Source organism: Gymnoscopelus microlampas (genome assembly GCF_963454915.1).
Source record: "Gymnoscopelus microlampas genome assembly, chromosome: 5".
Classification (NCBI taxonomy): Eukaryota; Metazoa; Chordata; class Actinopteri; order Myctophiformes; family Myctophidae; genus Gymnoscopelus; species Gymnoscopelus microlampas.
The window spans coordinates 39,872,519-39,887,321 of NC_139942.1; the positions used below are offsets into that span (position 1 = coordinate 39,872,519).

Here is a 14,803-nt window from a genome sequence, read left to right on the forward strand (position 1 = left end):
TACCTTTGTTGACAAACCAAGGCAACACTAGCCTACCGACTATGACCCACCTGATGATGTGGAAGATGGCAGATAGGAGCAGCTCGTTGTAGATGGCCACGGCCATGTAGCGTGGCTCGTGGAAGGCGGAGGGCACGGTGCGGACGGCGTAGCAGAGATACACCCCCCACAGCAGGAACAGAAACTCAGCTGGAAGTGGCACAAGGGAAGCAGAAAGCAATAGGCAACACGTGGGTTAGAACGAGGCCTGTCACAATTGCTACATAGTATAAATAAAATATGGCTTATTTTGGCCATAGTAAATTATTTATTTTTGATTATTGGTACTGGTCATTATCAGTTATTTATTTGTATATTTGTCATAATCTGCCATGTGCAATTTTTGTTTACATAGTCTAAAAGCCAAAGAGAAATATAATTATTGGAATATAACATTGGAATTTATGTTCCAATGTTCAATCTCAAAAACACAGGCGTCGGCCTACTCCGGAATGGTGCAAGTCGGGAACGATGCTGGAACGAAGTTGGAAATGCATGCCCCACCCTGTTGAACCCGTTGTTCAAAGAAGAAGAGCAGGGAGACCAACAACCACCCTTACACTCGCAGACATTATGGCTTCAAATCGGGTCTGTAGAAACCAATGGTCACCAAATGTCACGGTCCCTTCATCCATATTTCTTTCCCATGCGGGAGACCCAGCATGATATTTGATGACTACACAATTGATGGGACCAGCAGAGTTCCTAATCTTGCGGCACCATGTCACTTCCTGCCTGTCTGCAGTGATTTCTCCCCAGTGAGTCCCTCTGCTGAGTTTGTTGACACATCCAAGCTATACTCCTAATCTTGCCAAGGTCATGCCGCCCAGCCCAGATTTATACAGCACAGTTAGAGAGGTGGTGAAACAGCAGGCTATAATTATTTACTGTGAGAAAATGTGCATGCTGCACAAAATAACATGCACACCTGAAAGAAGCAGGTGCAGGTGAATGCTCCCTCGGGCTTAACAGTTATTAAGAAAAGGAAAAATCCACAGCAACACTGCTACTGTACACTTGCAAATAATAATGTTTGAAGCTAAATTAAGGTCCAACTAGAAAAAATGCTCCTCGGAGGACAGGTGTCCACCAGGTCAGGTAGGTTATTGTGGGCCAGCAATGTTCGGAATGCATCGGCCTCCTGGTGGCGCTAAGACAGGCATGTGTGAACTTTCACGGCAATCGGATGCTGCGTTCATGATTTGAGGGCATTTTGTTCAAAGCGAACCACTCCTGCAAACTTTAGATGCATATCTTAGCCAATCAGCAAGACAAATAAAAAAACGGACAGATCGGCCTTGATCACATGACCATAGAGTTAATGTGTACCGATTTACGTGATGTTTGGACAATAAATAAATAAATAGTCTTGGTCTGCCCGTGCCATGTATATTTAATCCATTAAAAGAAGCAGAAGGACTTGTTTGTGAGTGCTGGGCTGGCAGTTCTATTTTCCTAACATTGAATTCTGTGGAACCGTGCACTCGGTAAACAGTAAACAGTTGTGCTCGTTTTGTTTCTACTTAAATAGAACAACATGACTGCTGGCTCCCAGCGAGCCCACTAATTAAAAGTGCAGATTTGAGGCTGTAACTGTTGTGCTGGGTTTGCAACAGTGGGAAGAAACTTCACATGATGTTTGCTGTTCTTCAGCTGACCTCCAGAACACCGGTGTGTTCCCTCTGGCCGTTAGAGCAAACAACAGGACTCCTTTCACTTTACGTCCTGCTTGAAACGCAAGCACGCACGCACGCACGCACGCACGCACGCACGCACGCACGCAGTGATGGAAGAAGTAATTTTTTACTTAAGTAAAAGTACAGTACCTCTATTGTAGACATAGTTTGGTGGTTTTGTAATAATAATCCAAATCTACAAAGTAACTAGTAACTACTAGTATTCAAATAATTATAGTGGAGTAGTGCCTTTGAGATGTAGTGGAGTATAAAGCATTGAAAATTGGAAATACTCCAGTAAAGTAAGTACTGTAATAATACCTCAAAATTATACTTAAGTACAGTACTTGAGTACATGTACTTACTGTAGTTACTTTACATCACTGCACACACACACACACACACACACACACACACACACACACACACACACACACACACACACACACACACACACACACACACACACACACACACACACACACACACACACACACACACACACACACACACACACACACGCACTCACCGACAGCCATCATGTAGTCCCAGCGATCCAGCAGACACATGCTGAACTGCAGTCCCTCCGGGGTGAGGCCCGCGTCGATGAGGGCTCGGCTCAGCTGGGGGCTCTGGCACACGGCGGAGGTCCACGCCACCAGGAACCACACCACCACCAGCAAGATCACCCCCAGCAGCCTCAGCACCCGCCAGCTGGTCATGTAGGGCGTCCTCTGGGCCGTGCGGGACAGGAACACCTTCAGCACCCTGAGGGAGGAGAGGAGCAGAGAGGAGATCGAACTGAAGCAAATCAAGAGGTTGAGGCAGTGGTGGAAGAAGTACTCACATGTTTTACTTAAGTAAAAGTATCAATACTGCAATGTAGAAACACTCTGTTACAAGTAAGAGTCCGGTGTAATCACAATTTACTTGAGTAAAAGTACAAAAGTATTGGCAATAAAAACGTACTTAAAGTACCAAAAGTAAAAGTATTCATTATACAGAATGTCCCATTTCACAAGTTCAAAATATATACAAAATCTTTTGAAAATAGGCAATCTACAAGCAGCTTGTAGATTCTTCAAATAGCCAAAATTTACATAGGGCTGAGGTGGTTAATCTACAAGGTACTGTAACTAATAACTCAAGTTTTCAAATATTTGTAGTGGAGTAAAAGTACAATATTTGTCTCTGAGGTGTAGTGGAGTAGAAGTAAACGAATTGTAAATACTCAAGTAAAGTAAAAAATACCTCAACATTTTACTTAAGTAAAGAACTTGAGTAAACGTTACTTTACACCACTGAGAAAATCAAGAGATTGTAGGCTATTACTGCAGGCCAGTGGTTCCCAATCCCTTCTGGATCAGGGCCCACTTGAAAATCCATTTGTATAGGCTACAGCTCCAGAAGTGCTGAATTAATGCTGAACTGTCAGGTGTAATGGACTCGTTCATGAAAGATGTCAATTTTATCAAGAAGAGTGCTGTGCAAACGCGTCTCTTCTCTACCTCCTGTGCTGCTCCAGGTGAAGAACATGCTCTATACTTTACCATTCTGAGGTTTGATGGCTTTCACGTGGAACAGTATTGTAAAGCCTGTTGGAGTTATGCATATCAACAGTGGCGTTTCTGGCCATTCAGCAACCCTTGGCACAATGACGAGAACACATGCTGTGTTCTTAAAGAGGGAGAGTTAACAGTCCTTTGCTTTTATTGACAAGTAGGAAAGCTAAGAGGGAAGGCGTAGAAGGAGCACTTGTTCAAAATTGCTTTTCAACTTTTCAAAGCCATCAGCAAAACCAGAAACAGACATGCACTGTATTTGAATACAAATGTATGTTGTACAAAACGTACCTCTATACCTTTGTCTCAAGCTGTGTTCCTCACAGGAGGAAACCACTCGCCGTACCCACTTTCAGCAATGGATTTATTAAAAGCTCTCAACTTAATGATTAACCTTGCAGCCGGTGGTAATGGTGACCGAGGTGTGACGGACGTGTGGACATTGTTACATCTACCTAGCTGTGATCATCCTGTCGCTCAAGTTAAACATAGTGCTATACAGGTATGCCTCCTGCTGCCTGAAAGGCTTTTAGTGCATCTGGATTGATTCAGCTCAAGAAGAGGAAACATGATGGCGCTCCAGTCAGTGACACAGGGGTAAAGTGCCTGTCCACCACCAGTTCCAATATACCGTGGTGCATCCAGTTTGGCCGAACGTCTATATACAAACACATTCGATCATGTACGGGGGAGGGAAGCTGGACAGGGGTCAGGGTGATCTTTGTTGCTGTACGTACTCCTACGGGCTGGGGCCAACTAATTTGAGATGGACAGTACAGTCAGTGTTTCATTAGGTGGTTTCAGAGAGTTACGTGGTATTGTAAATGCATTGTGAAAACAATACAGCAATGTGTTAATATTAAAAAGATGGTTTTCTGTTGAATACAAATTATTTATAAAAGCAAGTACTCCAGTACTGTAACTCAAGTGAAAATCTGCAACTGTCACTGGCAGTGGATCGATATTTGACCGGGAGTATCTATCTGTTTCTGATCTCAAAAGACTTAACGGTTCTATGCAAGACCCCACAATACACATGCCATCAAACTGTACGACAGAATGGAAGGTTTTCAAAAAACACAAAAATATCAGAATAAAAAAAAAAATACAGCCCATCCAACAGAAAGAGAAAAGAAAAAGAAAAACATAGGACAAGACAAAGAAGACTATAGACTATCAATCAATACTCAATACCCTGCGATAGAGTGGTCTACAGATGCACTAGAGTGGTCCACAGATGCACTACAGTGGTCTACAGATGCACTAAAGTGGTCTACAGATCACGACAGTGGTCTACAGATGCACTACAGGGGTCTACAGATGCACTACAGGTGTCTACAGATGCACCACAGGGGTCTATAGATGCAGTACAATGGTCTATATATGCAGTACAGTGGTTTATAGATTCAGTACAGTGGGATATAGATGCAGCACAGTGGTTCAAATGCAATACAGTGGTCTCATACAGCTATAGATGCAGTACAGCGGTCTCATACAGCAATAGATGCAGTACAGTGGTCTAAATACAGTACAGTGGTCTCATACAGCAATAGATAAAGTACAGTGGTCTCATACAGCTATAGATACAGTAAAGTGGTCTCCTTTATACAATAGGCGGAAAATACATATTTGTACTGCATGCAAAAAACTGCATGGTTCTTGCCCAAAACTGCATGAGATTGGCATAACTTTGGCATGTCTGTACAGGGGAGGCTTGTAGGTGTCCAGTAACCCACTTCCATTCACATGTATTTAGGTGACAGCTCAAGGGACCATTTGGAAAATGGTGATGGACGTTTTTCCCTCACCAAAATGTTGTCTAACTTTGAATCATTAGGTATTTAGCCCCTTTCCCGACAAGGTAGCATGACAAGGTTGGTCCCATTGGAAACCTGAGGTTGTCTAGAATCAAATGGTATCTTAAATTTGGGCTAGATCTAAATTTGAGCATGCCACAGTCTCCGAAAGAAAGTCTCGTCGGCGTTCCAGCCAGCAATCCTGCAGGTCTCATAGGGGTAATAAAACATTGAAAAAAACACTTTTTTTCTTGGGATCATCGAAATCTCTATATAAGAGGTCCCATGGATGCCAAAAATCCAAACTAAAAAGAAGAAAAAAGCAGTCGTGCCGTGTGTGGACCCCTCCTAGGGCCTCTACTATGACTGAATATTACATTTCTTCCGATTTGAGGTACTGTATAGTGCAGAATTTTGGCTACAGAAAGAGTAATTTTCAAGATACAAAGGTCACCTTGGGCTCAAATTGAAGCTTAGGGACATGGAAAGTTTTCTTTCCATGTCCACAGTCAAACTCATATATCGCAAATAGGCAAATATTGTACTTTTTACTCCACTACAATTATTAGAAAACCTCAGTTACAAGTTACTTTGTAGATTTTGATTATTATTATTACAGCACAAACAGTACATTAAGTGATAAATGATAGCATAAAATGACTTTTATGTTTGGTAATGTATGTTTTGATGACAATACTTGATTGGAATTTAAGATCTTTTTAATAGCTAAAAAAAAAGAATAAGAAAAGATGAAGACCATTACTGCATCAAAAATACATTATACTATAAAAACTGGTCAAAAGTTGGCCAAATTGTCAAATAATATCAGAAAGAGAACATTCTACTTTTCTTTTTTTTTATTATTTTGGGGGGTCCCCAGTTCAGGGTCCCAAGAATCCAACTGAGAAACTACTTGAGAAAATACTTGATGAAAGTTAATAGGAGGCCAGCTTTAACAACAGCAAAACTCTCACACGACTCTTGCAGCATAATCCAAGTGACATGTATTCAGTCGTAGTTCAAAGTCACAAACATTTCCGGATAAAGGAACTCAGGCACAAACGAGGAGTGCAGCGAGCGTGTGTTTGATCTCGACTTGTGTTGAAACCCCGGCGTGCTCCTCGTTGGTGCGTGAGACTTTGAAGATGGTTTTGATGTTGTTTTTGCTGTTGTTAAACTTGGCCCCCTGTTAACTTCAATTCGTCAAGTACTTTTGGTACTATGCTTTTGGATTCTTCATTCACCGTGACGACGGGAGAGAAAGACAAAACAATTCTCTGTGAATTCAGGGCATCACAGGGTGAAGTATTCCTTAAAAATGCCTCAATTCAGCAAATAGGCCCTATGTACAAACAGATAACAAGTTACAAAAGTGTAGCCACTCATGATCAGTGTTCAGCTGGACATCATCTCACTCTTGTCTGTGAAAATCTCCCTTTCCGTCGCAGCTCCAAATTGTATCTCAGAGAACATACAAATATGTTCTTTTTGTTCTCTTGTTTGATCTCCTTTCCCCCTTGCCCGCCCCCCCCCTCTTTTTCTTCCCTTTATTTTTTCAATGGAAATAACAATACGATGGGAACTATGCGCGAAAACTTTTTTACTTCTGTAAACCTGTGATGTGACAATAAAGCTGATTCTGATGCTAAACAACGTCCCTTTGGTTACATTTCTAGGCTCTCAGAGTTAAATTGACACTCGGGATTTTACTGTGCAACTCCCCCGTGCATGGACTACATGACCTCCATTTTCGGCACGGACCTGACTGTGATGAATGCATCTAATTTCTGAGGTATATACGAGTGGGTCTGGGCCGTGCTGACCTGAGGGGGTGGGCTCCACATCCGCCACCACACCAGGAGAAAACTAATTGGTAATTTTGTCTGTAAAAAGCTTCCAGCAGGCCTTTGACCCCCACCTTTGGTCTCAGCGTTGAAGGCCCACTCGGGAGCGTGGGGGTGCAGTGTGTGTTTGGAAATGACACTTGAACATGGAGCCTTACAGACAAGTGGAGCCCTGGAGGCGCATGTAGGCAAGAGCATTTGCATACTTGTGTGTCCATGTATGTGTGTGTGTGTGTGTGTGTGTGTGTGTGTGTGTGTGTGTGTGTGTGTGTGTGTGTGTGTGTGTGTGTGTGTGTGTGTGTGTGTGTGTGTGTGTGAGAGAGAGAGAGAGAGAGAGAGAGAGAATTTGAGCATATTGAGCTTGCTATAATTGTGTTTAAAATTAAAAAAGGTCAACAGAGGGTAACTCAATTCCCAATTCCTCTAGAGGAGAGGAGAGGAGAGGAGTATAGACTGTATCGTTTTTACATCAAAGAGTGTTCAAATCAATCCATGTTTAACATGCATTAAAATATAACAATAATGTAACATAATGGTGCCATAAACATCAATGTGTTGGATTACCTATCTCAAGCAAGTCTCTGCAAGCTGATGTTCATATTGCACTAATGAACAGAAAATGAAACAAACTAGCTTTACAAAATGGTTAGCACAACTCAGCAGAAATGTATATTGTGTGAGTCATAGTTAAAGGGCCAGGCATCCTCCCCTCTCTTTTAAACATGCCAGACCTATCCTCGCGTTGCCAAATGATGAAAAGAGCTCTATTGAACAAAGTGTTTAGAGACTGACTTGAGTATGATTATGATTATTTAAGCCAATAGTTGACACGAGTCAAGACAGAAAGAAGGATGCAAAGAAATGAAGAATAATTAAATGAGCCAGAGAGTGAGAAGCTACTACATTTTCAACTGGATGTCCCAAAGCTGAAATTATAAATAGCTGACCTTCGCTTCTTGCACTTTTTGCATCTGAATTTATTGCATGTGATGATACTACAGTTATATTTTATTTTCCTCATCCCATTTTCATATTGTAATGGCTCTTCGTAATGGTCGTTTGAACAAGAAGTGCCTCATAAATTGTTGGTCACCATAAAGTCACCATAAAGCTATGTAGTACCTGTAGAGCTTCAGGACCACGGTGCCATACATGGTGGCGAAGCCGAGAAGACGCACCCACCTCAGGAGGATGCAGCGAAACACACTGGGTTGAATGTAGAGGATCAGGACCTGAAGGGGGTGGGGTGGCAGATCAGGGTTTGGACAAAATATTGACATTTTAATAGATAATAATAATAATAGATAGATAGATAATATGTACACGAGTACACAATCACATACGTATGCAGTACATAGGGGTCCATACACACTGACACACAGACTGTGCAACACAAGCAGAATCCTACATGGAAGCATTACACGTATTGTGAGTGTGCACATGTATGCATAATAATAATAATACTTTATTTGCATAGCAAAAAATACAAAACATATGCAGCTCAAAGTGCTTTATATTAAAAGTATAAACGAAACAGGAACAAACCAGAAAAACTAGAAAAACAAAGTACTTTGCATTAAAAGAAGAAAACAAGAAAAACAGTTGTGTTAATGTTTTTAAGTGTCGTTTAAAGATTTCAACAGAGCCTGCCTCTCTAATCTGGTTAGATAAGGTATTCCATCATTTGGGAGCATAACTGAAGAAAGCTGCATCTCCAAATGTTCTGCAGTAGAGAATCTAAGCCTTAGGGCTCGTGAAAGACCATGAAACGACAGGGAGTCAGTGATGTGGGCCGGTAGAATGATTTAAAAAATTGCATTGACAGACACCAACCACAGAGAACTGTGTAGTTGTTTGGGGCTCGAGTATTATTTCTGGATTTGGATCGAATGCCTGCAGGACCTCATCTGCAGTGGCTGTCCGATCCTATTATCCAGTAATCTCCCCTCTCCCACGCACCGTCTCTAAGGAACAACGTTAATACTATGTAATGTTTATGCATTCAGACCTTTCTGTGGTTGTTTTGGGGGTTTTGGCTTTCTTTTCATGTGTCAGTTTCTAGGACACTGCCTGTATGCCTATTGCCTATTTACATTTCATGTTTCAATCAGAAACACTCTCGTCTTAGTAGATAAAGAACCATTTATTGCCACAAATGGAATACAGTTAAGCTTGGCGTTAAAGCTCCGCTCTTGGGAGAATATTCACTGAATTTTGTCGAAGCAGCCTGCTAAGCATATATTCAGAGAATGCTTAAGCAAATCCCCCATAGGGATACAATGACAACAATAAGCAATACATTAACATATTAGTTAGAATTAGCAGATATACATGATAAACACAAGTATTTGAGCCTAGCAAGATTTTAAACAGCAGATATACATGATAACCACAAGTATTTGAGCCTAAGCCAGACTCTAAACAAAGCAGATACATAATAATCACAAGTATTGGAGCCTATGGCAGACTCTAATCAAAAGGTGGAGGCTGGGGTGGAGGAGGAGCTAGCAAAATGCATTGGTTCAGCAACCAAGAAAGACCTAGAGAATATGAAGCCGTATTTATAGGAACCTCTTTGCTCAAGCGTGAGCTGTGATTGGATAATGAGTGTGTGATGTAATGACCAGCTGGGCTGTGAAAGGGGAATAGAAAGCTGATGTTCACATCAGCTGACTGACTGCTGGTTACAGCTTTGGCGTGCACGACTTCCGTGTCCTGCATGAACTAACGCTATGCTTCATTTCAATCAGAAACACTCTCGTCTTAGTAGATAAAGAACCATTTATTGCCACAAATGGAATACAGTTAAGCTTGGCGTTAAAGCTCCGCTCTTGGGAGAATATTCACTGAATTTTGTCGAAGCAGCCTGCTAAGCATATATTCAGAGAATGCTTAAGCAAATCCCCCAAAACCAATAAATGCATACTCTCTGGTTTCAGCCGAGCGGCAGCTAGGATACTCAGAGAGTGCATAACAGAAATCCCCCCCAACACACGGAAGCCAACGCCAAGCCTAAAAAACGCCTTTATCAGTCATACTATATTATGTGAAGTAGCAAGACTGCTACCGACTTAAAATAGAATGCGCACGCATCCTGAAGTCATTCTACAATTATGTGATATAAGAGACTATGTGTCACAGCAAACTTGCTGTGGACCTCAGCATTTAATTATTAAGCTATACTAAAAGAATGCAAGCATGCATCTTAAAACGAGGTCATCCTACAATTAATGAGATATATTATATGTGTGTTCAACAGCCCTGTTGATTCCTGAGCTTCAGTTCCTCAGCATTTGATTGTTAAGCTAAACTAAACAAATGCAAGCATGCATCTTAAGACTATGTGTTCAACAGGCCTGATGAATGCAGAAACCTGTTGATTCCTGAACTCAGGAGTCCTAGACGGTATCGTAAAGCGATGCTCACTGCTATGCTGCACCGCGAATAGGATTCGAAAAGGACATTCTATTTCTTTTTAAAGAAATCTGATATATATAAATATATATGTATGAGGTCATCCTATGATGAATGATAACTAATGTTTATCATTCATGATAAATAAAGTGTACTAACTATGTGTAACAGCAGCTTGCTGTGGACCTCAGCATTTAATTATTTAAGCTATACTAAAAGAATGCAAGCATGCATCTTAAAACGAGGTCATCCTACAATTAATGAGATATATACTGTGTGTGCTCAACAGCCGTGTTGATCCTGTACGTCAGGAGTGCTTTAAATGTAAGCATGCATTTGTGTGTTAAACAGCCATGTTGATCCTGAGCTTCAGAAGTTCCTCAGCATTTGATTATTAAGCTAAACTAAACAAATGCAAGCATGCGTCTATGTGTTCAACAGGCCTGATGAATGCAGAAACCTGTTGATTCCTGAACCTCAGGAGTCCTAGACGGTGTCCTAAAACGATGCCCACTGCTATGCTGCACCGTGAATAGGATTCGAAAAGGACATTCTATTTATTTTTAAAGAAATCTGATATATATAAATATATATATATGTATGAGGTCATCCTATGATGAATGATAACTAATGTTTATCATTCATGATAAATAAAGTGTACTAACTATGTGTAACAGCAGCTGCTGTGGACCTCAGCATTTAATTATTTAAGCTATACTAAAAGAATGCAAGCATGCATCTTAAAACGAGGTCATACTACAATTAATGAGATACATACTATGTGTGTGTTCAACATCCATGTTGATCCTGTACTTCAGGAGTGTACTTAAGCAGAATGTGTACTATAGGGTTGAGATTCCTTGGTTGCCCCTAGCAACGGAACGCCCCTGTAATCACCACTGATTAATAACATAATATGCGTGTAACAGCAGCGTGCTGTAACTTCCTATCCGCTCAGATAAGAGGGATGCAAGAATGCATCCGTAAAAGGTCAACTATCTTCATCAGAATGAACCCATGCCATTGCCAACCACTTTTGAATGCAGACTCTATTTAACTGTCTCCTCATACAGTACATGCCACTCATTGCTTTTTGAGCAACTTAGAGTTTAAGCCTAGACCAATGTAGCTGCACCAATGCAATGCGGAAATGAGTGAGAGGTATACAGCTGCGCAGCAGTCCACATCTTTTGTAGAGGAGACAGAGCCGGGCCGTGAACCATGACCTTGGCTTTCCCTTGTCGGTCAGGAAGAACATTAGTCTTGCCTCGCCAGAGGACGTCTTTGCAGATACTGGATCATGGAGAACAGAGACAAAACATGGTTTTAGTTAGGGTTAGGGTTAGGGTTAGAAATTATGACGTTTGCACCTTTCCCCCCCCCCCTGTCTGATTTACAGTGTTTAAGATGTTAAGTTCATCCTACAAAAGTGTGAAACTATGTGTAGCAGCAGCATGCTGCAGACCTCAGAAATGAATTTATTAAACTAAATTAATGCGTAAAATGTAATAACTATATGCGGCAGTAAGCATACTGCGGACCTTACCCATCACGCACAGATAAAGAAATGCAAAACAAAACAGAATCATACTACCTAAGTCAGTGCAGTGGAACCCTTAAGTTCATCCTACAAAAGTGTGAACTATGTGTAGCAGCAGCATGCTGCAGACCTCAGAAATTAATGAATCAAGCTAAACTAAATTAAAGAGTGTAAAATGTAATATCTATATGCAGCAGTAAGCATACTGCGGACCTTACCGATCACGCACAGATAAAGAAATGCAATACAAAACAGAATCATACTACCCAAATCAGTGCAGTGGAACCCAGCCAACACTTTCAGCAGCATACTTATGCCTGATGTCAATCTCAGATACGTAGATAGCGATCCACAAAAGCTTCAAGTTCCACAAGCATGCAGAACACCACCTAGATGAACTTTTGGAAAGACACACACAAGAGCAAGCATGCAAGCCTTCTCGTCTGGACGCTGTGGAGATCTGCAAGCAAACAGCTGGATTATCTCATTCACTCATGGTGAACGTAGTAGCGTTCATGGCTGCAGCCCGGCAACCTGCTGCTTCATTGTGAATGCTGGAACCAAGCAGCTGAAGAGTACTGTAACTGTACCGTTTGCAATAAGCAGACCACAATGCATCTTTAAGACTTTGTTTGCAATAAGCAATTATTTTAAATTGCAATTATCATCATACGTTTTCTTCTTTCTGCAACCATCCAATGAAACTTAACCCAGCAGCACCTGTATGAGTCAGAGACAAGTAGACCCCCTTTATCCTTGCAATGAATAATGACTATTATATGATTTCCGCCTTTCACCTGCTGTGTTTTTTGTCCAACTCGAGATGTGTTAGCTAAAAGTGAAGTAACATGCAAATTAATTCAATGCACTATGAATCCGCTCCCTGCATCTAAGTCATAAGCTGATAGAATTGAAGCAGCAGAGAATCAGATTAACCTTTGCTTGCCCTCTAAATGGCACCGCCTGGAGGACAACCCACTACAATTGAAGCAATCGCCCCATTTCACAAGACTTTAATCCACCATGAAGTAATTATCTATTTAAGCATCTGCAAACTAATCCACCCACAATAGTTACCTGAACTTGAGCGATAAATTAAGTGAATAGAACAGGAATGCAGAAATAACAGCTTCACTGAGTGGATTATATTAACTTGAATATCCCATGATAGTTGTGTACCTTATTTAACATGACATGATAGTTGTGAACCTTATTTAACATGACAGTTACACTGCCATAATGCCTGCACATGACCAGTTAAGAAAGAAAACACCCTTGCCTTCACCTTATTCTCACACGGTAGCATTGAACTGAATTGACCATGATATGACTGTGTCAGTTGCATAGACTACAATACCCAAGATGCATGCTGTATGTATGAGACTTCCTGATTACTCCCAAGGAGTAGTCACGTGACACCACCACGGCGTGTTGCCAGATTGTAAGAGAAACGAGCGCCAAGTCTATAAAAACAAGTCGCAAAACAAGTGTTTAGAATATTAAACATTTTTTGTACCATGATTACATATGAATCTGGGGTTCCTTCACATGAACCCTGTTTAGTAATCATACTTGCTAGTGACTTAACAGAGCACAATCCCAAAGTCGCTTATAATAAGCAGACATGGCAACACTGATTTGATACACATGCTGTGATTTCCTTTCCTGGCTTGAATACATGTCTGAATTTGTCTTCTTGTCTTATATTATGCCCCGTTGCACACAGATTGTCTACAACAGCTTTGATAAGTATAAACATATTATAAAAGCATTTGTGCTAGCAGAGCACTACAACTGTTGGAAGCTCTGCTTGAAGCTTCAGAACCAACTAGATGGTACTGCACCATGTATTGTGGGTATTCCCAGAGTCAAGAGTGCCTCAGCAGAACAGCATTAGAACTTAGAAGCAGTACTTATTTTGGAAAAAAAATCAACTTTCGGCCCAAAAATTTAGCTCCATATATTTCTATACCTGAAGCCATAAAAATGCTAAAATAGCCACGTTTCATTACCTGATGAAAGCTCTTTAAAACCACTGGAATGTCTGCTGCTGGGAATAAAAGGAAGTAGCCTACATGGGGAGCAAGGCTGCTGTGTTAACTTTGCAGCGCTGTACAAACAAATCAAAGCTTTTACATGGCAGCAAAGCATGCTGTTAGCTTTAAGCTACAAACAATTCGAGCTTTCCACATGCTATGTTACCTTTAAGCTATAAACAATTCAAGCTTTCCACATGTTATGTTAGCTTTAAGCTACAAACAATTCAAGCTTCCACATGGGAAGGAAGCATGCTGTGTTAACTGTGCAGTTCTGTATAACAACAAAGATTCTACATGCAGCAGCATGCTATGTTAGCTTCTAGCTACAAATAATTGAAGCTTTCCACATGGGAAGCAAGCATGCTATGTTAACTGTGCATTGCTGTATAACAACACAGCTTCTAAACATGGCAGCACGCATGCTATGTTAGCTTTAAGCTACAAACAATTGAAGCTTTCCACATGGGAAGCAAGCATGCCATGTTAACTGTGCAGTGCTGTATAACAAACCAAGCTTCTAAATGCAGCAGCATGCTATGTTAGCTTTAAGCTACAAACAATTGAAGCTTTCCACATGGGAAGAAAGCATGCCATGTTAACTGTGCAGTGCTGTATAACAACAAACTTCTAAATGCAGCAGCATGCTATGTTAGCTTTAAATCAAGCTTCTACTGTCTGGGCAGCAAGCATGCTGTATAAGCTTTGTGCTACAAACAGTTCCTAATTTCTACATGGAAGCAAGCATGCTATTAGCTTAAGCTATGAGCACATTAGTGGTTGGCAGCAATAATAGAAGAAGCATTGGCTGCTGTAGCAGTGGTAAAAGTCAGCATCATAAGCAGACTCATCTCATATAGCACCAAAATATCATAGAGCAGCGCACAAAGCAGTAG

At 41.1% G+C, this 14,803-nt stretch overlaps 1 protein-coding gene across 1 annotated transcript in view; it reads right to left on the bottom strand.

Annotated features, from left to right (window-relative positions):
- The window catches only part of gpr158b (G protein-coupled receptor 158b), a gene marked incomplete at both ends in the record, with an annotated part of 108,387 nt that overhangs the window by 15,238 nt on the left and 78,346 nt on the right, over nt 1-14,803 (bottom strand). Inside the window, 3 exons of the mRNA XM_084056900.1 lie at nt 51-189; nt 2,245-2,483; nt 8,040-8,149. Coding sequence (XP_083913026.1) covers nt 51-189; nt 2,245-2,483; nt 8,040-8,149 — 488 coding nt within the window. The remainder of the gene's footprint in view (nt 1-50; nt 190-2,244; nt 2,484-8,039; nt 8,150-14,803) is intronic.